This window comes from Haliaeetus leucocephalus, unplaced genomic scaffold (genome assembly GCF_000737465.1).
Source record: "Haliaeetus leucocephalus isolate CR32 unplaced genomic scaffold, Haliaeetus_leucocephalus-4.0 Scaffold339, whole genome shotgun sequence".
Taxonomy (NCBI): domain Eukaryota; kingdom Metazoa; phylum Chordata; class Aves; order Accipitriformes; family Accipitridae; genus Haliaeetus; species Haliaeetus leucocephalus.
The window spans coordinates 20,424,379-20,448,716 of NW_010972775.1; the positions used below are offsets into that span (position 1 = coordinate 20,424,379).

The following is a 24,338-nucleotide window of genomic DNA, read 5'->3' on the forward strand; positions in this document are numbered from 1 at the left end:
CTTTTACAGGACCAGAAGATTTCTGTGTATGGGTTGCAGGGCATGTGTCCTCTAAAGACTCCACAGAAGGGTTTAGACACTCCTGCTACTGTGAGCTGCTTTCTAGTAATGCCTGTTGTCAAAAAGGTAAGGAGGAACGTAAAGGAAAAGGGGCATCAGTGAGACTAAGCCGTCTGCTGCCGGGCCAAGCTGCCAGGGTTTGCATGGCTTGTCACTAGCTAGTGGTGAAGGACTTTGCAATGCCCAGGAACATTTTGGCAGTGCGAGGAGAAGGTTTCCAGGTCTTTGTGCCTCTGCCAGAAGACAGAGGTGTATGCAGGAGCCTGAGTCAGGGGACCAAAGCTGGCACCTCCAAGCCTGCTGGGAAAATAGTCAAAATAGATCAAATTCTTCTGCAAGGAAGTTTTCCAGCTGTGTTTCCACATCACTGGAAGACAAGGTTTAGGCTGATCAAGCAAAGTAGAGAGGACATGAAACAATAATTAGAATAGAGATTTGTTAACTGCTAATGCAGGACTTGGGTATATCCTAGCTCTTGTACCCGCTCTTTTCTTGGTGTGTGTGCATGCTGTCATTTGTGTGCACAATCATCTTGAAATATTTCCTAGGCTCAGCCACATTTCTTTTTTTGGTTTTGAATGAGAACACTTAGATAATATAGCTCTTATGGGTAATACAGCTGTTACAGATAATACGGTAATTACTCTTACAGGTAATAACAGAAGTTATATGCTATCTGTTTAGTTCTGGAATTGCTAACATCCAGGTACTGGCAAGAGAAATCTGACATGACTGCCTATTGCGGACAAGTCTTGGGAGATGTATAAAAACTGGTTTTGGGCTAAATTGCCTCCTGTTTGCTTACAGCCACCTCAAGTAAAAACATATAATTATGTTCCAACATTATGGGTAGCTGTGTAGTTTTTGCAAATGCCAGCAGACTGGTATGTGTCTAAAAGCTCAATATGGAGCAGCTCTCGGAGTGACAGTGGAGCTGTTTTGTACCAAATGCCTGTTCTGCATTATTGTCCATTTCTGGCTCATTTGCTTGGACTGGTGCGTCGCTGCAAACTGAATCTGAAGCAGATGGTTAGTGTAAGGTGTACCGCTTCACTTCCAAGCATGTAAGTACAACTGAAATAGGGCATAGATCTAAAATTGGCACAGGAATAAATTTCACCCGCCGGGAGGCTGCATCTGTCGGCTTTCTTTGGCTCCCAGACCTGCAGCATTTCTCCACCGTGGAGTTTCATTTCTGATGTGTAGGGCAAATTTCTTTTTCATGCTGCCTGAGGTTTTGTCCAGGACAGTCGAATGAGTCTTTCACTTTCAGCTTTTCCACTGTCATACAGCTTGCAAAGCCATTCCTCAGGGGTTACGAGTGGCTTTATGTCTCCTGGTTTCTATTTTCAGTTTGTGGCTTGCCTAGAAAATGTCATAAATAATGCCAGGCCCTACAATAGTAATATTGAGTCTAGACACCTCCCTTCCTCCCCCGACCCTACCCAACCTTCCAGAAATCCACATCCCTTCGGCGCACTCCTTCTTAGTTTATTGGACTTACTTTTTCCTCTCTCCTTTCTGTGAATGAGTTTGGCAGTGAAATAGCCAGAGCAGCAGCCATAGGGATGTGCAGACCAGGTTGGCAAGAAACTGAAACGGCCAGTTCTTCCAAAAAAGCTAAGTGGAAAGCTTACACTTGTCAAACTCACTGTACAGTGCAGTGAGCTGTATCACAGTTATCACATAGTCATTATTGTCCAGTGGAGAAGAGAATTGCTTGCACTTCCCTGGGAAGAAAGCCTTTAACTGATGAGATGTGAGGAAACTTGCAGTCAGAGAATTGCCGAGGGATGTTGCTGGGAAGGGGAATTCTTTATGACTGCCTTGGGAAGACTGATCCAAAAGAAATAGTTTCCAAAACTTGGTTTCTCATCCAAAGGAAGCATCATGGAAATTTAAAAGCAGCAGAGAGGGGCCCAGAATCCAAAACTCAGCCGCCAAGGAAAAGTCTTGTACAATTTAAGCTTTTTTGTTGCATGCTTTCTGTCAGCAATATCACTGGTTTTGGCAAACAATAAAATTCTCAGTAAATTCCCTTTCAGAAAAAAGCCAAACAAACAGGTTAAAAAGAGCAAAACAAGATGCTTTCTGAATTGGTTTGCAGCATTCTTACAAAAAGATGTTGAGGGAGAGAGAAATCTGAATGGGTGCAAGCCTCTGGCCTCTTGCAAAAACCTGGAACGCATGAAAACAAAAGCTGCATTTAAAGGCTGCAGCCTGCCATGGCGTTCACTGCCAGCAGTGCCAGACCATGCGGGGAAGAGAGGAGGAGGTGACCGAGGCCGTGGTGCCGAGGGCTGTATTTTTTTTTAACCTGCTCACAGCAGCCAACCCGGCGGCTCCGAGCCTTGCAGTGTCCTCAGCTGCGAGGACAGGATGTCTGGAGCCAGCTCATCTCCTGCACATCACATACCGTCACAGCCCCGCTCAGAGGCCTTCCTCCCTGGCACAGCAGGACTTCTGGCAGGACGGAGACTTCAAATGCAGTTTTGTTGCTGTGTGTTTTTGTTGGCTCTTTGTGGAGCCCAAATGTTGAAAATGAATTCTGAGAAAGTTACTTAAGGTTTCTGGAGGCTGCTGCCCTGCCTGCCTTTGGTCACTGTTGTAATACCCTGATTCGGAGAGTTTTGCCTCGCTGCCCGGCTGCACCAGCACCTAATAAAGTCTGGTGAGCCGGTGGCACCCGTGGGTGGGTGGCCTTTGCCATAGTCTTCTTTGAAATGGGTCAGGTCACTCCCTTGTCTCAGTCAGGCAAGGGATGGCAGGTTGAGGGCATTTCTCTGCTTTTGAGTTCCTACTCCTCGTTTCTTAAACAGAGAGATAACAACAGTGGCTGGATACAGACAGGTCCCAACAGCCAAGCCCCAAAGCATAAAATATCTTCCAGATTTGCATCCACCATTGTGCTTTTCCAGACAGGCTAGGATTTGGCAGAGTCAGTATTACTGGTAAAGCTGGGTGGGGATCACTGATGCAGCTTTGCCTGGTTATGGTGCCGATTGCTCAGTGCTGGGGAGATTTGGCCTATGGAACCCAAAGTGGAATCTGGATTCTGTTCTGCAGTAGCTGGTGCTAATCAAAGAAAGAAAAATATTTTTTGTTAAGACTATGCTTGGATAATTCAGCATTTTCAAATCAAATGAGATAAAATTATGGAGATCTCTGAAGACTTTAATAGTGTCCTGTGTCACACTAGGAGCAGTTCAGGTTAACATACCCATATTACAGTTAATTTCAGATGTTGCCATTTCAATTTAAATTTTCCATTTTTAGTAAGAAATACCTATTGTGCAGGGTCCTTTGGACTGAAAAAGTTGGACCATTTCCATCAATGTGGGCTGTTCTGCTTTGTTTTGTTCTGTTTTAAATAATTGAACTCCTTTCCAAAGAAAAAGTAACCCAAAACCCAGCTTGTGCAAAGCTTCATGCCACGTTCCAACCTATCAATGCAACTCCCTGGCAAACCCATATCCAGGAGTCTTTGCACCAGATCCACATGGCAGCGGGGACATGGCACCGAACACTGCAGGCCATTTGGGTTTCTTTTAATTAGTGGTTAGAGAATTGGGACTGGACTGAGTTAAAGTCCAAGTCCCATTTCACAACTTTCCACTTGCTTCCCTAGTTTTTCCCATTACAGTAAAATTCTGCTGTGATTTGGATTAGTCATATGGGCTCAGTATACTCATGGTTTTACTCATACTTTGTATGCAGATAGTGTCTTTTTGTCCAAGACTCTTAATGAGCCTTGGAAACAGTAGTATCAATTAAACTAGTACTTACCTCTATGCTGTCTGCCCCTTGATATCTGGGAGCTATTCAAGATACTGATTTTGGCCTCTGCGGACTTAAGCAGTCTGGGGGCTATCTTCCAGGGCTGGCACAGCCAAGATCCCTGGAAGGGCACAGGCTTTCCCTTAATTTATGAGCAGCAAGGGGTGATGCCGAGTCCCCGTCCCATCTCGCAGAGGCAGGCAGCGTTGCTGGCGTCCCGGGCACGCCGGGAGGCAGGGCTTTCTGCCACGGCTGGACTGCGGAGGGGTGAGGCTGTGTCAGTTCAGCTGGCGGTGCTCTGTCTGGTTCTGTTCGTTTTGCTTTGCTTAGTCCGGCCAGATTGTAACAAAAGCAAAAGAGCCCTGGGCAAAGGGTCTTTTTTTAGAATTTATTGCTCCACGGGGAGGAAGTGGAAAGGCCTTTGAGGTAGGTATTGTTTTATCTGCTTCACAGATGGGAGAGTTTCTGGTACAGACCCGAGGTCATGGGGAGTTTTGTTCCCAAGAGATCCATTTCCCAGTGTGTTTAACAGCAATTTACACCGCTGTGATGAGCTGGAGGAGTCAGAGATCCGTCAAGCTGTGGCCTTCTCACCAGCTCCTGTCCGCGGGACGTGATGGTATCCATCGCAGCAGTGCTGCAGAGTGCAGCACCGGAGCTCGGTGTCAGCCATGGCTCCTGCAGCCAACACATCTGTACATTTAGGGGCAGGTTTTTAACTACCTGCAGAATTGTTCATGGCACTTGGCAGCTGCTTTGCTGGACTGCTGCTGCTTCTGTGCCCTTTGCTGGGATGTCTCTGAGCTGCCAGGGATCCCAGACACAGAGCACGTCCCTGGGAGGAGTGGTGCTGTCAAAGCAGCAGACATCGGATGCAGAGCGATCACTGTATGCTCTTTTTTGCAAGAGGATTGCCTCCCCTTCTTTCAATTTTTACTGTATTTCTTCCATTCCTTTCCTACCTACACTGATAGCAATAGTTTTACTCCTTTTTGGAAATGAGCCGGGTTTCTACAGCTGGATTCTTAGGATCATGATGGCTGTTTCTGAACATACTCCAGCTTGAATTTGTTAACCTTTGGGGCAGGCTGCCAGGTCTGTCTGTCCTCCCTTGCCAATAAAGAGAGAGGTAATACTGGGTGAGAGGAGTATGGCTCTGCAGCAGCTTCTATGTAATGACTTCTTTTTATGTTGCTGTTATCACTGAGTGATTTGGGGTAAGTTACTAGTGTACTTGCAGGATTGTGAGAGGCAGCCAGAGCCTCTTGGATTGAAAGCTCTCATATTGCAGAGAAGTGAAGAATCTGGATAGTGAATCTGCTTTCTTTCTTGCAGAACTCGTATGTGGTGCTGGCTGGCTTGTCGGATGGACTTGTAGCAGTGTTTTCAGTGTCCCAGGGCATCCCAGGGGACAGCTGCTCCTACCTGTGCTCCCACACAGCAAACAGGTCCAAATTCAACATTTCTGATGACGACCCCCGGCAGAACCCGTACCCTGTGAAGGCCATGGAGATCACCAACAGCGGAGCGGAGGTCTGGTACAGCAACGGCCCCGGCATCCTCATCATAGACTGTGGCACAATGGAGATCAGCAGGAGGCTGGAGCCCTTCAGCCCGCCATCAGTGATCACATCCATTGCCTGCAACTCTGAGTGTCACGGGGAGGAGGTGGTGTGGTGTCTGGATGATATAAGCAACTTCCTGGTGATGTATCATGTTACCACCTACCAGCTCTGCGCGCGCTACTTCTGCGGAGACTGCAGCCCCCTCAGGGACATGTTTACAATCCAACAACCTTCTGCAGCCATCCCAGCTACGGCACCTATAAACCACAAAGCGATAGAGAGTAACCCGCTGGTGGACATGAGCATTATCTACAGCCCAGAGGTTGGCACCCAGATACTAAACCACCAGGACTCGCTCACAGATTATTGCTCTGTGTCTTCCTACTCCTCCTCGCCTCCTAACAGGGTAACTCGATGCCCCTCCAGCCTACCCAGCTCACCCATGAGCTCTTCCAGTGCACTGCTCTCCACAGATTTTGAGGAGTCTGACAAATTTCATGAGCTGAAGCCTTCCCTGGATCACGATGCTATGCCTGCAGGTGACAACATGCAGCATCTCCAAGCTGTCAAGATTCTTCCAGTAAAAGACCTCATATGGATCCCCAGGTAAGTGGGTCACTTGTCAAAGCAACTTTGTCAAAATCCCTCCTGGGCTGAATGTGGGATTAGTTCAGGCTAATTCAGGAGCTTTTGCATTCCAGTATGGTTCACCTGGCCAGAAAATCAAGTTACCATTAAGAAATTTTGTTCCCAGTACAATGGTACATTGATTTTCTACTCCTTTTCAAAGATACCTAGTGCTGAGCAGAATGGTACATCTAAGGTCCTGCCAGATTTCAGCAGAATGAGAAGGTGGGTGGTAAGACTCAAAGCCCTGTTTCCCCAGCTACTGAGGAAACAAAGAACAGCAGGCAGCTTCCTTGCTCAGACGCAACCCTGGCAAGTCCTGTTGCCTCCTGTTGAGCTGATGGAAGGCACTGGGAATCTGATTTTTTCTGTCACGAGGACTCTTGCTGTAGTGGATTCAGGTTGCCCTGCTGGCATTGCAGTGCCCCCTTCCCTGCAAAAGGTCGCGTAACTGCAGGAGGGATTGCAGCAGAGAGGATGGATATCCAGCATGGATCTTCCTCAGCTGTCAGCAGTCCCCATTGCTGAGTACATGTAACATCTCCCTCGCTTCTCTTCTAGGAGAGGAGGGGATATTATCGTTATCGGACTGGAGAAGGAATCCGGCACCCAGCGGGGCAGAGTGATCGCTGTGCTGAAGGCTGGGGAACTGGCTCCCTACGGGTGAGGCTGACTGGGTAGTGCCCATCACACCAGTCTCCAGGAGCAGAAGGGGACTGGGTGACAGAGGGTGGTTCTGCAGGCTCTGGGGGCTCTTGGGAGCTTCCCTCTTGACTTCCAGCAGCATCTGAGAAGGTCCCAGCCAGAGGAGACACAGTTGCTGGTTGTACATCCAGGCACGTGCATACTCTTACAGCACGACAGATGGTGAGGAGAGGGCACCACGACCATGGTCTGGTCTCCAAAAGCCACCAAGACTAAGTACCCCCATAATGAGACAGGCAGGACCGTCTTACACAATGCGATAAACATCGGTCTAATCCTGCCTGGTGCTGACTGCCGGTGCTCTGAGGGCACCTGACAGAAGAGCGGTAGAGCTTGGCAGACTCAGGCCCTGCGTTAAGAACAAGAGGTGTATTTATGCAGAGTGCAGTGCTTGTCTGTGGCTGCATTCACGTGGCTCAGGTTGACGTTCTGGCTCTAAATGAACACCTTTGTGCTGTCGGCAGTGACGGGCCAGGGGAAGGCTCCTGGAGCACAGGGGAGAGCAGTTATATGCATTAATTTAAAATGTTTCATACAGTGAACGAGAGTCCAGGTAAATAAATAGCTGCTAGAGAGATGGGGGTGTTCCTGCTGATCACTTAAATACCAGTCTGGGATTGTACTATTTATGTCCAAACAAATGGAGGTTAAGCAGTGCTAAGGATTATAAATGATCATTTATTACCACTGGGCAAACACAACAAGAGATCAAAGTGCTCCTGCCATTCCCTCTACTTGTGAACTGAGTGTCTTTACTAGTTAGTTGGGAGTGGAGTATTCTCTTTATTGTTCACAGATACTCTTAGGTTGATTTTGCTTTACCCAAATTAAGTGTGGAGTTAAGGCAAAGTGACGCTGCCATCTCGGACTTGTCCTGCTTTGCTGCTGTGCAGCGTGGCTGGTTCAGGCACAGTGGCCATTGACTCACCCTGTTTTAAGAGCAGGATAAAGACCAACAGATAGTGCCTGCCTCCTCTAAGCCTTTCCAAGTGCAGAGCAGGGTAGGGAGGTGAGGGAAGGGAGGTGGCTTCTTAGGAACAGTTTGTGATAAAAACCAGCTGCCAAGAACAGCTCTTGTTGCAAGTTCTCCCCATCTAGGGGCCCTTCTGGGGAAACAATTTGGGGCTGGTCTTCCCCCATCAGCTATCAGAGTGGTAGAAAGAGCCCAGCAAGGGCTGGACTCCTGTCCCTTGAACCCTACAAGGACAAAAATGTCATCTTCTGCCTGGCCCCCTCCCTCTGGGGTATCTGCAGGGCCAGCTTCAACTACTGTTGTTTGATCAGGTAATGTGCTCAGAGACCATGAAGGAAAGTACATGCAACATGACGCTGTCATGCAGACTTCTCCTACACGAACTTTGCGGATCCCTGGGCTGTTGCCATAGCCATGCCTGCTGGTCTGGACTCAGGGCTCATACCCTGAGCTGGCAGAGCTGGGCCCCATCCCACTTCCACACTGTATTTCAGGCTGCAGAAGCTCTTGGCAGCCTGTTAGCTGTGGCATGATGGAGCTGTTTTGAAAATGCCCAGCTGGCAGCAGGCAAAAGTGTCTGTGGATTTAGCAAATCGGGAGATTAACAGCAACTTCAAAACGTCACAGCAGACTTAAGCACCCACCTGCATGTTTAGGCACCTGAATCCCTTTAAAAATCTTTTCCCATGTCACTGAGCCACTTGCTTTTGCCGTGACATAGTTTCTGATCCCTCTCTTTGTTATGTTCTCCTTTCTCAAGGATTTGCAGCTTATAAAAAGAGATTCAGTAGCTGGAAAGGAAAGCTTGTGAGTCAGTGCATCCCAGATGAGCAACAGTGTGCTGTGTTAGCAGAGCTGCTCTCCGCTGTAATGCCCTTCTCTGCTCTGTTCTTCTTTTCCCAGGACGCTGGTGGATGCTGCTCTCATAGCAAAGGACACAGTTGTGTGCTGCTTTGAGAATGAAAACATGGAGTGGTGCCTGGCTGTCTGGAGGGGCTGGAGTGCCAGAGACTTTGACGTTTTCTACCAGGCCTACGAAGAGCTGGGAAGGCTTGAAACCTGCATGCGAAAAAGAAGGTAGTGCTTGTGGTGCTGGGAACGGAGGCTCAACGAAAGATGGAAGGGTCCTGTTCTGAGCACGCCTGGACTCCATGACACAGCCCTGGAGAGGGAGGGGACGAGGGGTGCGTGGGGGGAGTGTGCGTCTGGTTTGCTGCTAATGAGCACTGTGGGGTTCCCATGGCTGGAGCCCCATCAGGGCTTTCGGGGACTGAAGAAACTGGTGTGAGCAGGGCAGGGACGAGCCTGGGAGCTGGGCTCTCTCTCCGCTCTCTTGCTCTGTCACATGCTCCCCTGCAGTAGTCGAGAGCAGAAGGTGGAGGTGGCTGCAGGTCTGCTCATGCCTCTGTTTCCAGTTTCTTCTTCCCCATTTTAAATTCCTTCCTCACCTTCAGCATGCCCTGGCTGCTGCTGCTGCTTTTATAGTGTATATTGTCAGCCGGGAGAGCTCTGTTAACCTCAGCAGGCTCTTTCCTGGGAGCCTGAGCACGTTATAGTCCTCATTGCCTGCTGGCCGGTGGTGCGGTTCACTGTAGGCTAATCCACCCTGCTCCCGAGGGAAATGCATCCGTTGGAAGCCCTGCGCTGCGGGGCTGCTACCCACATCCCTGCAAGTTTGTTAGAGGCTACTTCAGGTGTAGCCCGTTGTGACTGCTGTGTAGAGACATCCAGGTGTAAGAACCAGCAATAAGCTTTGGCTGGCCACTGCATTTCTGGTACCTAAAAGCTATTGTGGTACAGCATTACTGTGAGAGAGCCTAAAATAATCTGCCAATAATACTGCACAATATCTCAGTGAGTGAGTGAGCTATTTAATTGCACTGTTGCAAAGTCACTTGTAAATAGAGCTGATTGATACAAAGCAAAGCCACTCGGTTTGACAGATACTTCCTGGTGTAAGAGAAGGGAGCCCTGTGACCAGGAAGGTTTATAAACTGTCTTTGCTCCACTCCTCTTCCTCTTGGTAAATGCACTCTGGAGTATCAGGAACACAATAAGCTTAATTTGCCTGTGTGTCTGTGCAGCTTCTGATCACCACAGCTTTTATTTTATCTTCATTAGTGGCCTGGGATGATGTATTGGCTCTGAATGTAATGGCACTTAGTTATCCCAAGCATGTACAGCAGTGTAAAAAGTGAGCCTGGCTAAGCACCCTGTAAAAAGGTGTACAGTTCAAATTTTGGACCTTTTTTTTTTTCTATCCCAAGAAACTTGTGTGAGCATCGGCAAGGCTGGCCAAGGCCGAATGGGCAGGTTAACCCTCTGGTTCACATTTCTGTTGCAGGCTGCTAAAATATCCTTCTTCAGAAATAGAGTGTATCTTAAAATAAACAGATTCTTCCCCACAATGACACTGCATTGGTGGTGCTTTTTATTGGCAACCCATGCCTGTATGCAGGGTGTTTGGCGTTTGCAGCGTCTGATTAAAATGCTTGTCCTCCTGATGGGCATAGCCTGAATCGGGTTTACAAGTACAGTCTGTCTCCTTACCTGGCCTTACCTGTTTCCGTCCCCCTGTGGCTCCTGTGGCAGCACCACTGTGCCCTGGTTTGCTCTCCCTCGCCAGGACAAGCTCTGCTGCCTGTTGTCTCGGGCATGGGGAAGAGGTGGCTCAGCCCTTCACTGCTACTGCCATTTGACAGACATTTTCACAGCTGCCCCAAGAGTTTATCCTGACTCAAGCTTAGCTGTGAAATAGCTGTATCTGTGTCAGGGCTAATTAACTGCATTTCCCTGAAACTGTGTCACCTACTTCCCGTCCTGCTGCATCACCCAAAGCAGCACGTGCCTGCCCACACACCCATCACCTGAGTTGGGGTTTAACCATCCCACAGGCGCCTACTCTGGGTGCCAGACCCCTTTTACATGCGTGTACTATTTTCTGATCCTTGAAGCCCCAACAGGGGCTATAAAACAGCTTGTACCATCATTCAGCCTTGCAGATTTTTTTGAAGAAAACACTATCTGGAGGAGCCACAGCAGTTCTTTGTCATCCCTCTCGAGCAGAATATCTTGCTTACCATGCTGCTTCCAAAGCCAGCGTGGGGCTGTGCCCCCTGCGGGCTCCCCAGCACCCACAGAGGTCAGCCGGAGCCTCTCCCAAACCTTCGGTGGGCACCAGCTGAGGCCCCACCACAAAAGGGGCTTTGTTCTGCTTGTGCCGGGATTGCACACAGCCATTGCGCGCACCCTCCTCCAGACGCACCGAAACATCCCTGCGCCAAAAACCCTGCCGCCACCATCACCAGCTGGGTCAGGATGGTCAGGGAAGAGGGGGAGGGAGAGAAGCAAATGTCGCTGCGTGGTGGCATGAGAGGTCTCTGCCCCAAGGACAGGAGTGTGCCCTGAAACCTCCTGGGAATGGGGTCGGTTCCCAAAAGCGACTGAAAGCCTGAATGCTGCTACCCTGGAAGCAGGACAAAATCCCTCCCCTTCAGCAAACCTGAAACCTTGTTAACACAAGGCTCCATTAAGTAAGCAACGCACGTGCTGCGGGAATAAATCCCTGGGGGCAAAAATAAACTGAAATTAAAAACAAAAAATCCCCAAAAACCCCCACCAGTTCAGACAGTTTCATTGAGATTTCAATGTTCATTCCCAACCCTCTCACCAGCAAAACTTGTTCTGCTCCTGGACGGACTGATGGCAGGTACGAGTGAGGGGTGTCATCCATCCCGCTGTCATCCATGCCTGGGGAAAGGGATGGGGTCAGGGCCAAAGGCAGGAAAAGCCCCCAAAACCCAGAAGCAAGGGGCTGCCTGAACCCCAGACACTGGTGATTAAAATCCCTGTTAGCAGCACTTGGCCCGGGATAGCTGTGTATATCACAGTCCTCACTATTTTAGTTCAGCTCCTAAAAATAAGCCTGAGCAGGGGCCTGGGGGGTGTGTGTGTATCCCTTCAGCTGACCGAGGAGAGAGGAGAAAGCAGCTTAGTTTTATTTTGCCAGTGTCAGGTCCTCCCCAGCCTGTCTCGGAGCAGCAGGAGCACACGGAAAGGGCTTGGTGCTGGGAGGGAAACGGATGCTCTCAGATGAGATTAACCCCCCACACTGGCAGTGGGAGGGAGGTGGGTGCCGAGGCCGTTACTCACCGAGGAAGCAGCGAGATGCACAGGACCCGCTGCCACCCGGATTAACTGAGCTGGCGGCAGCACTGGAGCTCCCACTCAGCCACGGCTGCCCAAACCCCCAGTCGGCGAGCAGGGAGCACCCCTGGGTTCTTCCCTGAAGTGCTCAGCTGTCCTTGACCTGCTTTAAAAGAAATAAAAATAATTACCATCTGGACAGTGATTACTAGTCCTGGTTTTGGCTGTTTCTCTGCTGGCATCGGTGCAGTGAGCGGGATGCAGGGTCAGGCCCTGGAACAGAGAACGATTGCTGTACCCAGTACTTGGGTCCCAGTGGAGCTCAGGGCAAAGCTTGAATGTTTGGGGTTTTTTTGGGGGGAGCGGGGGGAGGGAAGGGCAGACATGATGGATGCAAACTGCTGGTCGTACCCCTCCTCCGAGGCCCCATGTGCTGGTGCTCACTCAGGGCATTTTGCGGACCCAGCACAACCCCCCTCAGCACTGTGGGCACACTGACCCTGCCAGCCCGGGGCTGTCCAAAACCAACAGACTCCTCAGTGTGCAGGAAAATGGGACAACATTAAAGCTAATTCTACTAGAAAAATGAAAGAAGGGCCAGTTCTTTGTCCCGTTGCTCACATTGCCCTGGGCAGCAGTGCAGGATTGGGCCCAAACCCCTGCAACAGCTCCCAGAGCACCCCGGTCCCACCCCGCTGCTCGAGGACCCAGCTGATGGGATTACACCCTTTGGGTCTCATCACTGGACACATCCCTCTGGCTAATCCAGGCATTGCCTTGCAAAGAAAGCCATGGAAAGGACAATTTAACAGTATTAAACTTTTCTCTAGTCCTGGTTGGACAAAATAACCTTGGCAGAAAATAGGTGCCCTGCACCTGGGGCTGATGCTGCCATGGCACCCGAAAGCGGCAGCTCTGCAGAAGCCGGGATGCTCCAGAGACTGGGAACGGCAGCTGGGCATCAGACAGCAGGATAGGAAAGGTGGCAAATCCAATTATATTTTCTAACCTTGCAGCATGATTAGGAACTAAAAGCAGGACTTTATTTTCCCCATCCCTTGAGCAGACCAGCTCTTCTGCAGCAGCTCCCCCAGCCAGCGTCTGGCAGCGTGGGCAGGGCTTGAGCCGGCCGGAGCGGCGAAGGCGTGGGGGGCTGCTGCCCAGGCTGGTTCCTGCTCCCCTTCACTTGTGCCATAACACCATGCTGCTGCCAAAAACCAGCACGAGCATTAAAACACCCTGCGATCACCCCTGCCTGACGGCCCGGGCAGCTCTTCGTGCTTTGGAGCCTTAAAAACTCCATTCTCAGCTACATTTTTCTGACAGCTGGGTAATTCAAATGTTTTTTCCCTGCTCTGTTACTTTCGACATGTGGGAAAAAAAATGGTAATTTAATATATTAGAGTAAAAGCCACCTCTTGTGCCCCAGTGACAAGGATGGGGCAGGTGGGCATTTACACACCGGCTGGATGATTCTCTGTCCCACACCGCACCAAGGGCTCTTGGCTTCAGCATAAGGAAAAATAAGGTGATTTTTAAGGGACGTGGGGAAAGGGGCAGTGCTGGCTGCTTTGTATTCTGCTACCAAAAGGACAGAGGAAATTAGTTTTCTTTAAGCAAACTTTAAAGGACAGGAAATATTGTGGCTACTTCAGGCTGCCAGCCTGTCCTCGGCTTACCCCGGGCCCATGGCGATGGGACGGGCAGCACCGTTGGGCTTCAGTGGCTTCATTGGCACTGTAGCCCCTGGCTTTTGTTTTCCTGTAGGCAGGAGAAGGCTGCTGCTCTGTCAGGGTGGGTGGCTAGTGTTTGCCACCAACGTCTAACAAAAATGACACCAAGATTTAAAAAAACTCCAAACCACAGAACCCCTCGGAAAGCCCCGTTCCCAAAGAGCTCAGCCGGGTTTACACAACCCGGTCCCTCTCCCTCCCAGCCCACCACTCGTGCCCCCAGGAAGGTGCTTCTCTCCGCCTGTGCTGAGCTCTTCCCTGATTTTTTTTTTAATTCCCCAGCTCTTTTTGTGCTTTTTTGTTTACAGCAGCACCTCATCAGGCTCCTCCGAGCTTCGGGTCCCACTGATTTCTCCTTCATGCCAAGCTGTGACCCTCCCGCTCCTTCCCCTGCCAGCGCCAGCAGAGTCGCGGCATGGAGCCGGCTCGCACGGTGCCACCGTCCCAGTGCCACGGAGCCCCAGCTGGCCCCGGCGGCGTGCCGTGACCGTCACGCTTCCCCTCCGCCTGCTCCCTGGCCAGAGCAGCTCCGGGGCTGAGCCTTCGTTAGACGTGTGCGGTGCCCGCGGCCCATGAACCCGGCAAGTTCTCCTCCACCCTGCGAGTGCTGGGGGCTGGATGGAGGGATGGGAGTTTGGGGGGATGGATGGGGAGGATGGAAGTTTGGAGGGATGGAGGGAATGGAGGTTTGGAGGGATGCAGAGATGGAGGGATGGCAGCTTGTAGGGATGGAGGGATAGAAGTTTGGAGGCATGGAAGTGGCTCTGGTGACACACAGACACAAGGAAGTGGCCACCGTGTGCCCAGGGAGCTGGTGGGGTGGGCAGGGAGCTCAGGGCCGGGACCCCATCAGGGCTCTGCCCCCATCCACCGCCTGTTGCCTGTGCGATCACGCAAGTGCATCCCTCTGAGTGCTGCGTTTCAGCGGGGCATGAGAGCACCCTTCAGTGTCCGTTGCTGCTTTTATCAAAAAAGGGCTGGCTGCCACAGTCTGCCATGGGCTTTGCAGGGAGCAGGAGTTGCTCAGCACCCCACGTACCTCTGGGAGCCACAGACTAACCTGTGCCACGCGTTTGCCCCTCCCTTCTCCATTTTCCTTCTCAAAAATTATAAAGCACCGTCCTATTCAGAGAATTAGGCAAGGAGAACAAGCCCCCCCAAATAATGTCCTGTGGCCACAGTGGCCTGGCCGCATTTGGCAGAGGGGGCACCAGGCACTGCTGCCGTTCCCAGCCGAACCTGCTGTCCCTGGCTGCGGGTCCCCATTCACCCCCGAGGGCCCTACACTGGGACGTGATGGCTGAAAGGAGCATTAAGGTGGCTGCATCCTGCCACAGGGCCCCGCTCCCTGTGGAAAATATAATGTGTTGGAGGCTCCTCTATACAATTTAGTCCCATTTCTTCCCCCCCCTCTGTTTTTTGAGAATAGGGTCTTTTACACAGCATGTCTGAGGAAGGTGTTTTGCAGGGTGGAAAGCCCCCTGCCAGTCACTGCTGGGTGCTGAGGGGTCCGGCTGGGGGTCCTGGCTCCGGGGCTGAGCCCCAATGCCATCACCCCGGGGCCTGGTTATTGCACTGGTGGTGATTCGGGCTGGTTTCTGCACTATTAAACACTTCATTGCAATCTTCCATCCCTAATAAACCTTCCTCTGGGGCTGTGTTGGTCTGACCTCTGCAAAAGGGGGTTTCCCTTTGATTTCCACCACGCTGATGCTCTACCCCTCATGGCTGCAGCAAGCAGGGCCCCATGTGAGAACAGAACTTTTTAAATTGTGCCAAATTTTTACAAACAACTAAACCTCCCTGGTCTCCTTGGGCAAACACTGCCCAGCTCCTTGTTTCTACCTGGCTTCTGATGTCTTGGGAAGCAGCAGCAGCCATCAGTCAGCTCCGCACACGTACCACAGCCTGCAGGGTGGTGGGAAACAATCGCGGTGTGAAAACCAGCTCAGCTTTGCCTGGAAACTGCCCTGAGAGTTTCAACTGAACCCAGGAGCGGAGAAATCCCCCAGGAGAGTCGCAGTGGGGAGCGGGGCCAGGCTCTGGAGGTGCCCGAGCATCGCTGCTGCCCTTGCTACCATGTCCAGGGGCAGCACATATCCATCCCTGCTACCCTCCTGTCCCCCAGAACAAACCCAAAGGGAAGCCAAACCCCAAAGGTCCCACTGCACCAAGGGCTGGGGCAGCCTCCGCACAGGGTCCTGACATAGCTCACAGCTGCTCAGAGAAAAAGCAATTAAAAAAATTCAAATTTTTTTTTTAAAAGTCCTTCCCACTGAGGGTCAACACTTCAAACCAGCGGTTGCATTTGGACATTAATTACCTTCACTGTGTGGGGACGCTGCAGCCTGGATGAGAGCCGGGCAGGATGGGGATTGGGATGACGATGAGCATGAGGCCAGGAATGGAGTTGTGGATGAGAATGGGGATTGGGATGAGGATGAGGATGGGGCCAGGGGTGGGGATGGGGGCCGAGCTCACCTGGGGCAGGTGCTCAGCACCAGGGGAATCACAGCAGAGTGGTTTTTGGCAGCGGGCAGCCGGCCAGGGCACGTACATACCCCGCAAGGCTGCAGGTCTGCAGCAATTTGGGTTCCCCAGGGCCATTGGGGTCCTGCTCCGCTGCCTAGAACCACCCCGGCTCTATCTTTCATTTTCGAACCGCTGCCCGCAGAGCCAATGCCAGCAAAGCAAACAGCCTTTATCTGCTCCGTATCGCAGCGCATTTGCTTTGGAAGTTTGTTTTATTGCGGAATTACTTTAAACTGTGCCCTTTGTATGAGCCCTTTTATTGAAAAGTCAACAAAGCACAAAGGTGGTGTTATGTTTTTTTTGTCTTCCTTTGCTAAAACAGTCAGCGAGCGGCGTAGCAGGACCCAGGCAAAGCCCTCCCAGCACCCCCGGCGGTGCGGTGGGGACCCCCGATTTCCAAGACACTGGAGACCAGCACGCTGGAAATGCTGGAATCGAGTCAGGTCAATTAAAGTTGAGGTTTTTATTGAATTAAAGTGTGAAAGTACATACAGCCAGCCCAGTATTCAGTCTGTTATTTTTTTGATGTTAATTCAATTTTTTTCACCCTGCTCATAAATGTGATTTAAAAGGTGGCAGAGATTCCTGGGCTGGAGGAGAGCCGGGAGATGGGTTTTGGAGCTTGGAAAGGACGCGGATGGGTTTCTTGCACCTGGGAAAGCGTCTGCAGCAGTTTGGACGTGAGGAATAAAAGCGCTTCTGGCAGCAGCTGCCAGGTGAAATCCAGTGAAACAGTCGGGGAAGGAAACCTCAGGGGATGCGGCTGCACTGCAGCTCACCATGCCTTGGCTGGGGAGTCTAGGATGTCTCCAAGGCCGCCCATGCCCCACGGAGGAGATGGCCTTTGAGCTCCAACTGGGACCAAATAAACCCCTGAATTTGCTCCAGTCAGTGCAATAATTCATGTTGAGAGAGTTCAGACCTCGGTACAAGGACATTTGTTTAAAATTGGCCCTAAGGCGGGCAGTGTCCCACCAGCCCAGAAATCGCCACGTCCCAGAGCAGAGGAGGAGGAACCCAGTGGGACCTTGAAGCATCTGCCCCAGGCAAGGAGCTAACCTGCTCTCCATTTTTAATGCCTCTGAAAGATTTTTCTTTCCAAAAAGCTCTGGAGTGAGGCTGGCTGTGAGAGTGAGTATTTTTAGCAAGTATTCATGTGAAACGACTTAGGCTAATAATTTGCAATGTAAAGTTACAGCTTCGACAAAAACTCAGACTAAGCAGATTTGGGGTCAGCGGGACTTTCTTGCTGATTTTGCTGAAAGGAACCGCACAGCCAGGTCCAGTGAAGCTGTGTGGAGGCTGGAGCTGGTCACTGACTTTTAAGGGCAATAAAACCCCACTGTGCCTAAAGGACTGAAACTTGAAATCCTTCCACGGACTGTGACTCTGCAAAGTTACATATAAATATTTAACCTGTAAACAGCCGCATGCAGCATGACCGTCACTGAACATACCGCGCTGCCTTTCCCGCACCCGTGCTTTCCCCGTCTCCTTTGCTTCTTTCCACCATCACTGATCCTTGAGCAAAGAAACAAGCTGCTGGAAGTGCTTTTAGAAAACAGCAGTAATAAATCCAGCTCTCCCACTCATTGCCTTGCCGTTAAGTTTCACATGCAATTTAACTCCAGCATCTGATGCGTTCAGGAACAAAGAGCCAAGCGCAGCCTCAAGACGCCCCAGCTCGAGGCTCACAGGGAATTTTGGCTGTTCCCCCGACAGCCCACAGGACAACCAGGCTCTCCAATCCACCCCACAAACGTCCCTACCAGAAGGAAGGACCAAGGCTGCCTTTAGGCTTCTTTGCAGATGTGTGTGTGTCCCCCGCCCCGACCCCGATGTTCACCTCAGCCCCTCCTGTTCATCAGCTCCATCTTCTGCAGGTGAGAACTGACTCCAAAGCTGAGCAGCCATCAAGGCTGCTGGCGGACAAGCCCTGGGGATGGTCACTGCCAAAGATCAGACCCTGGGGAGCATGGACGGGGGGACATCCAAGCCCCCGACAAGCAATGCGGGGCCAGGGAGCAAAAATACCTGAAGGGTGAGGATGGTGACGGGTCATCCCACCTGTGCTTCAGAACACGGTCCCTGGCCATCCCGCAGCTCAGCAGACCCAAGGGGCCCCCAAAACCCTGCAGAGCCACCAACCTGCCAACTGCGAGCCACGGCCAGCGGAGCCACCGTGGGTGAGAAACCCCTCTGTGACGCTGTCTCTTACCGTGAGCCCCGGGCAGACGGGAATGGCAAAGCGTTTCTGAGCTCGTCCTTCGCGTGGGTGTGCGGGACAGAGCTCGTACCCATGGGTGTCCAGAAAAGGTGGGAGGGTTTAAACCGAAGTGTTGAAGGGCTGCAGAGCTCTGCTTGGGCAGGAGTTTTATTGCTGTCAGCATGCCTGCGACCAGCATGGCATCTGACACGGGTTACATACACAGGAAGGATGAGGGAAAGAAGCATCTTGCATTGTTAATTGTTTTAATGAAGAGGAGAAGCATCTCTCTAAATAGCAAACCTGAGCAAATGACTTTTGGTCACCACGTTATTCAATTTCAGGACAACACCGTCTCCTTTTCTCCTATCTTGTTTTTCTTAATGGGCTACAGGCAAACCCACGTGGGTTTTCCAACACCAACTGGCTTCTTGGCATGAAGTAAACTTCTCTCTGAACCAAACAACCAGAGTAAACCGCGAATTAAATGTTCCAGCCCCAGAAGGGATTGTCAGAGGCTGGGTTAGCAGTTGCCAGCCAATGACTTCCACCTGGTCAAGCTTCTCACAACTTGGGCAGCAAATACCGCTTATTTTAGTATAAAATGGGTTTTATAAGGTTAGACTTTATCATGACAGTTATAATTCGAAATTTAAATTTAAAATGGATTACTTTTAAGCTGCGAGTCCATAAAAGATGTGGTCAATTAAGATGTGGGGCCTCAAGAGTAGCCTGCAAGCTTGGTGTAAAACTTGCTTGTAATGCTGCTTGGACAGATTTAGTAACTGAATCAGAACTGCAGCAACCGAGCAAAAAACCCATAATACCAGATGGGTGCTTTTCATTAAACGGCTTTTTCCATTTATAAGCATCCTGCTTTTACCGGCTGTTACGGGCTAAAAAAAGTCCTACATAATCATAAATGTTAATAAATACAGTATAAGTACAGGGCTTTTTTTCTCCTGTCTTTTGGTACAGTTCTTTAGGGTTCATATTCTTCAAGCTCCTTTCTGCAGCCACAAATACTAGTTGCTTTTTTTTCCATTCCCTTATGTGAAGAAACACTTCTGTAATCCCCAAGATTCTTGCTTTGGGACTTAATTTTTACATAAATAAGCCTCACACCAATATTGAACAACTGTGATAAAACTGGCAGAGCTATTAAAAATAAGTGCTCAACACACTTAATATTCAGCCTTGTCATCGTATGCATTTTAAATGTATAGTTTGGGATGTTTTCAGACAGCAAAAGCACTTTTAATCTTTTCATGAGGAAGAAGTCCAAAACCTCCATTAGAGATGACCAGCTGCCCTGGGGAATCGCACAGCTCATCAGCATGGGCAGCAACGGGAGTGTACACCGAAGTCTGATGAATGGATTTGTCTTCCCTTTCCCCAGAGCCAGGGTATGTGGCATTAAGTTTATTCTGGGCCTAAACACAACAGAGGTCAAGCCTTTGTACGAGGGAGATCCTTTTACCTGGACTTACTTCCCGAAACTGCTTTACCCTTTGCGGCTGTGCCTACGCTGTATGAAAAGATACGGACTGAGGCAGACGACACGAGGGGCTCTGATTGCAAATAAAAAATCTTTATTGCATCTTAGAAGCAAGTCTTAAAAAAAAAAAGATTTTCCATGCACTGAATCCATCCAAGTACCTACATCCTTGGGACTGTCACCAAAAAACGATGAACATTATAAGACATCGACTCTACACTAGTTGCAGTTCATATTCCATACACATGTAAACAATGGTTATTTCTTCTACTGGAATAGCAATTACTCCATAAGATCCCTTCAAACATGGCAACAACCTAAGCATCGGTTTTTCTCCATTCCTTCACTAGTCTCCACTTCCCAAAGAGTAGGCAAAGTGGAACTGAGAGCAATGAGACGAAATGGTGATGGAGAATACGATAGAAAAATATATTGTTCGCTGGTTTTTATTTTTTGTTTCTGCTGATCAAGATATTTACAGGTAGGTAGGTCCCAATAGGTCATCTACTTCAATGACAACATCCATTCACTGTCTAAGTCTCAGTGTAAAGGGTTCCCTTTCTGGCTTTAAGGCACTTTATTTTGTGTATTTTCTCTTACCTTGCTAGGTGTTAATTCATAGGGATCACACTTTCCTTGTATTCGGCCTCCCCATCCCCAGTTCCTCTCAGAATACCAAAAAAATTTCTAAGCTTACTGAAGTCATTCCAAAAGTGTTAAAGAAATCTGGGAGAAAAGATTCATGAAAAAATATTTTAGAAAGTAATCTTTGGAGATCATTTACTGCAAGTACGATGCATACTACCTTATCAGTGAGAAGATGCAATACATTCCTAATATATATATATATATTTACACACACATATATATATATATAAAATATTAAAATGACTAACAGATATTCAAGGAAAGGTCAAGAACCTAAACCAATGGATATTAAATAAATTAACGGTCTATCAGATACAGAAAAAAAAAACCCCAAAACAAAACTAGTAATCAAATGTAATAATTGTTCCCATTAACATCATGTAACCGACTGAATAAAAGCAACGCAACCAGGTGCAGTACACTCAGTATAGAAGATTTTTCAAAGTTCTCGTTAAGGATCTCTAATTGTTCATTGCATACTGTCGCTTTGCTGCAAGAGATTCGCATTTCCCATCCTCTTCCCCTCCCTTATTATGCTTCGGCATTTCTTGATAACATCATCTCAGCTCTAGACAGGGCAGAGGTTGAGGATAATACACAGAACCCATCCACGGATTCTTAAAACATTACGTCCATATATGGACCAAATATAAAAGACAAAAATTTCTACAAGGACTAATCGGATGGCAGGTTGTGCTTACTTTCTTCCCTCCCTTGAAGTCTCCTGGCCATAATAAGTGGAAGTGTATTTTTAAACTGAAATAATCAGCCATTTGGAAAAAAAACCTCCTGCGATTAATATCCTTATCATCGCCACACCGATTTGTTTTGTTCTAATGCGATTTAAAAAACAATGGCTATCCTTAACAAAAGAAGCAGAATCTTTGCACGGTAGCCATCACAACAAAACATTTAGATACACTGTTTTGCCACTTGGCTTGCACGCTCAGGTCCCAATTTACAGAATCCTAGCAATGAAGACAGCAACGGAAAAGGTAGGAAACAATCTTTTGTTCATAAGGAAATTCTAATTCAAGTCAGATTTCCGCCGATCGGTCGGATAACTCTCAAACAACTTTTTAGTTTGAAGGCAAATATTGATCACAGTTTTGTTCAAAACCAAAACCACAACAACAGAAAAACCAACGGCCTTGTTCTTCTCAAAACGAGCGCTTTGTAAGAAAACAATGATGATTTCTAAAATATATCCTGTGTGGTGTTTTAAAAGTGAATTATCAAAAAACATTTTCCCAAAAATAAATTAGATAATTAAAAAAAAAGTCTTTTCCAGCATAGCTGGACATTAGGCTGTCCTCACTGAGCCATTAGTATTGCTGCTTTTCCCAAAATTTGGGTCATTTTTTTCAAACCATATTTCAGCCAGCTGTTGTGTGGACCCATAAGTTGAAGCTTTGGACCCCAAGCACATTTTATATTGTTTTGGATCAAGATTAGGGTCACAAAAAACAGGGTGATGCACATGGACTACTCCAATTTCTTGGCTTCGGAAAGTTTTTAAGCCAGCTTGAATGACTTTGTTAAACAGGTCTACGTCTTCGAGGCCCCAACCTTGGATGGAGACGTCAAAGCCACCTGCTCGAAGAAGATCACCTTTGTAAATACAGGTAATACCAAAGCCATAGTTCCTCCAGAAACCTGTTTTCTGGGTGAAGGCAAAATGATTGTCACTAGGAACTTTTCCACTATAAACAATCTTTGGATCATACTGGCTAAAAATGATGGGAAAGTACACTTGTTGACCCAAAACTGTATTGGCTCTACACCGCTGGAGGAATTCTGTGGTAAACACTAAGTCAACATCACAGAAGAACAGTAAAGACTCGTTCTGGAACTGAGAAGATCCGACTTCCAGAGCCAGTGCCCTCGAGAACTCCCCCGACACTGGTAAAACCTGCATGTCAGCCTTGGGGTATTTGGAGCGGTAATCTCTCATCAGCTCAATCTGCTTCGCTTTGTCAGGGTTGGAGTTGGAATTAAAAAGCAGGACAACCAGCTTGACGTTCTGGTTTGGAATGAGGCACGTCTTTTCAAAATTCCCCATGAACCTTGTGAACATGTCAAAACGTCCGGAGAGAGGAATCAGGATGTTGATCTTCTTGTCTTTGAGTTCCTTCCTCTCTACTTTTGATCTGCTGAGCTGGAAGGGAACAAACATCTTCAGCGAGTTGGAGAGAAAGGACAAGGATCCAGAATCCTGGTTGATTTTGCTGGCCAGCTCTTTGGCGTCCATCTCTTCATGCTCCATAAACTGGATCTTGCTGAATGTCTGCTGCAAGTACGCATGCCTCCTGACAGGGACGGTCATCTTCTTCCCCTTATGCTTTTTGTACAGAAGCAACAAGTCAAGAACGTACTCTGCTCCGTACATCGGATTTACTCTGCGATAGCCATACTGTATTTCCTTGAAATCTATGATCCTCCCCCGGGTCTTAGCGTTGGCGTTGATCATCTCCATGACCTGCATAACAATGTCATCCAACGCTTCACGCTGAGAAGAGTCCATTCCTCTCCGAGGGGGCTGCCCATCGGCACCCGAATACAAATACTTTCCTGTAAGAAACTCCCACTCCAAGATTTCTTCCCGGTGGCGGGGCTGGAATCTCATGAAGGAGGGTGGCATCCCCAGCTGCAGGTCATCTTTGTGGATTTCTGTATTGCTGTATTTGCTCATCAGGACAATTTCCCGGTGCAGCTGAACAGTCCGGTGGCGCAGCTCTGCTATCTTGCGGCTCAACATGTAGCTGTGAAGTCTGTACTGGTATGGGGGGTTCTTATTGGGGTGCAGCGTTATAGCTCTGTGTATTTTGCTGTTCCTCAGGTCTCGGATATAGCCTTTTTTGTTCTGCTCATAATTTTCATAAAACAGCTGCTGCATCTAGAAGAGAGAAAGAAGAAGTTAGCGTCTCAGCAGTGCTGTCCTTGTGAAAGTTAGCCCACGCAACCCCCACTGGGAGAAAATTCCTCCTTGCTCGCAGGGCCAGAAGGCTTTCTGAATAAGCTGTTCTTGGTTTTAGGCACAGGTTGTAGCAATACCAGCTGCTATTCAAGGAAATTAAGAGGATTATTCATTGTAAACTGGTGAAAGAAACATCTATCATGGATTTGGGATTACTACAGTCCATTCTAGAGATACCACCGTTGGCCAAACAACTGAGCAGTAAGTAGATTGTAAGCTCATTTTTTCACAACACCACAGCACCACCAGGAAAAAAAAACCATGAAGTGTTCACTACAAAATTCTTACTATTTGTCTGCTTCCCATGAGCTTTAATAATAATAAAGCGCAATAAAAAAGGATACCATGTACATAGCAAGCAAGGATGACAACACCTTTTCCGTTACACCCAAATATTGTTTAGGCATTAAAAATCCATCTTGCCAAATATTTTAGTCAAGATGCCAAATACGTTATCTCAAGTGCTGCAATGCACAACCACAGTTCCCCTGCCATTTTAAAATGTCAACAGAAAGTAAAATGCACCTGAGATTCCCAGCAGTAGTTCCAAAAGGCAGGTAATACAGGATGTGTATGTACACCAGAATAAACGCACCCTTAAAGTGGAAACTGCTACTTCAAAACAAGAAGATAGCAAGCTAAGATTAGATTCACAAGCCTTATGGAAAGCCACAACTTAAGAAAAGCGGACAAACCAGCTTTACAGTTTTCAGTAGCTCAGGCAGTAGCTGATATAATGAAAGGCAAGCGGACAAACCAGCTTTACAGTTTTCAGTAGCTCAGGCAGTAGCTGATATAATGAAAGGCATGTGCAAACCAGGATGATAATGTGGAAAATAAGCTGGGGAGGGGAAAAAAAAAAAACCATGAGGAACCCCCCCCTCCTCGAGG

At 48.7% G+C, this 24,338-nt stretch overlaps 2 protein-coding genes across 2 annotated transcripts in view; one reads left to right on the forward strand and one right to left on the reverse strand.

The window, feature by feature from the left end:
• Positions 1-8,836, forward strand: part of LRRK1 (leucine-rich repeat kinase 1) — a 77,386-nt gene extending 68,550 nt beyond the window's left edge. The window contains exons 30-33 of the mRNA XM_010572051.1: positions 10-126; positions 5,173-6,008; positions 6,591-6,692; positions 8,611-8,836. Coding sequence (XP_010570353.1) covers positions 10-126; positions 5,173-6,008; positions 6,591-6,692; positions 8,611-8,788 — 1,233 coding nt within the window. The 3' untranslated portion in view covers positions 8,789-8,836. The remainder of the gene's footprint in view (positions 1-9; positions 127-5,172; positions 6,009-6,590; positions 6,693-8,610) is intronic.
• Positions 8,837-19,899: 11,063 nt separating this feature from the next.
• Positions 19,900-24,338, reverse strand: part of CHSY1 (chondroitin sulfate synthase 1) — a gene marked incomplete at its 5' end in the record, with an annotated part of 89,417 nt that continues 84,978 nt past the window's right edge. Inside the window, one exon of the mRNA XM_010572305.1 lies at positions 19,900-23,366. Within this exon, the coding sequence (XP_010570607.1) occupies positions 21,774-23,366 (1,593 nt within the window). The remainder of the gene's footprint in view (positions 23,367-24,338) is intronic.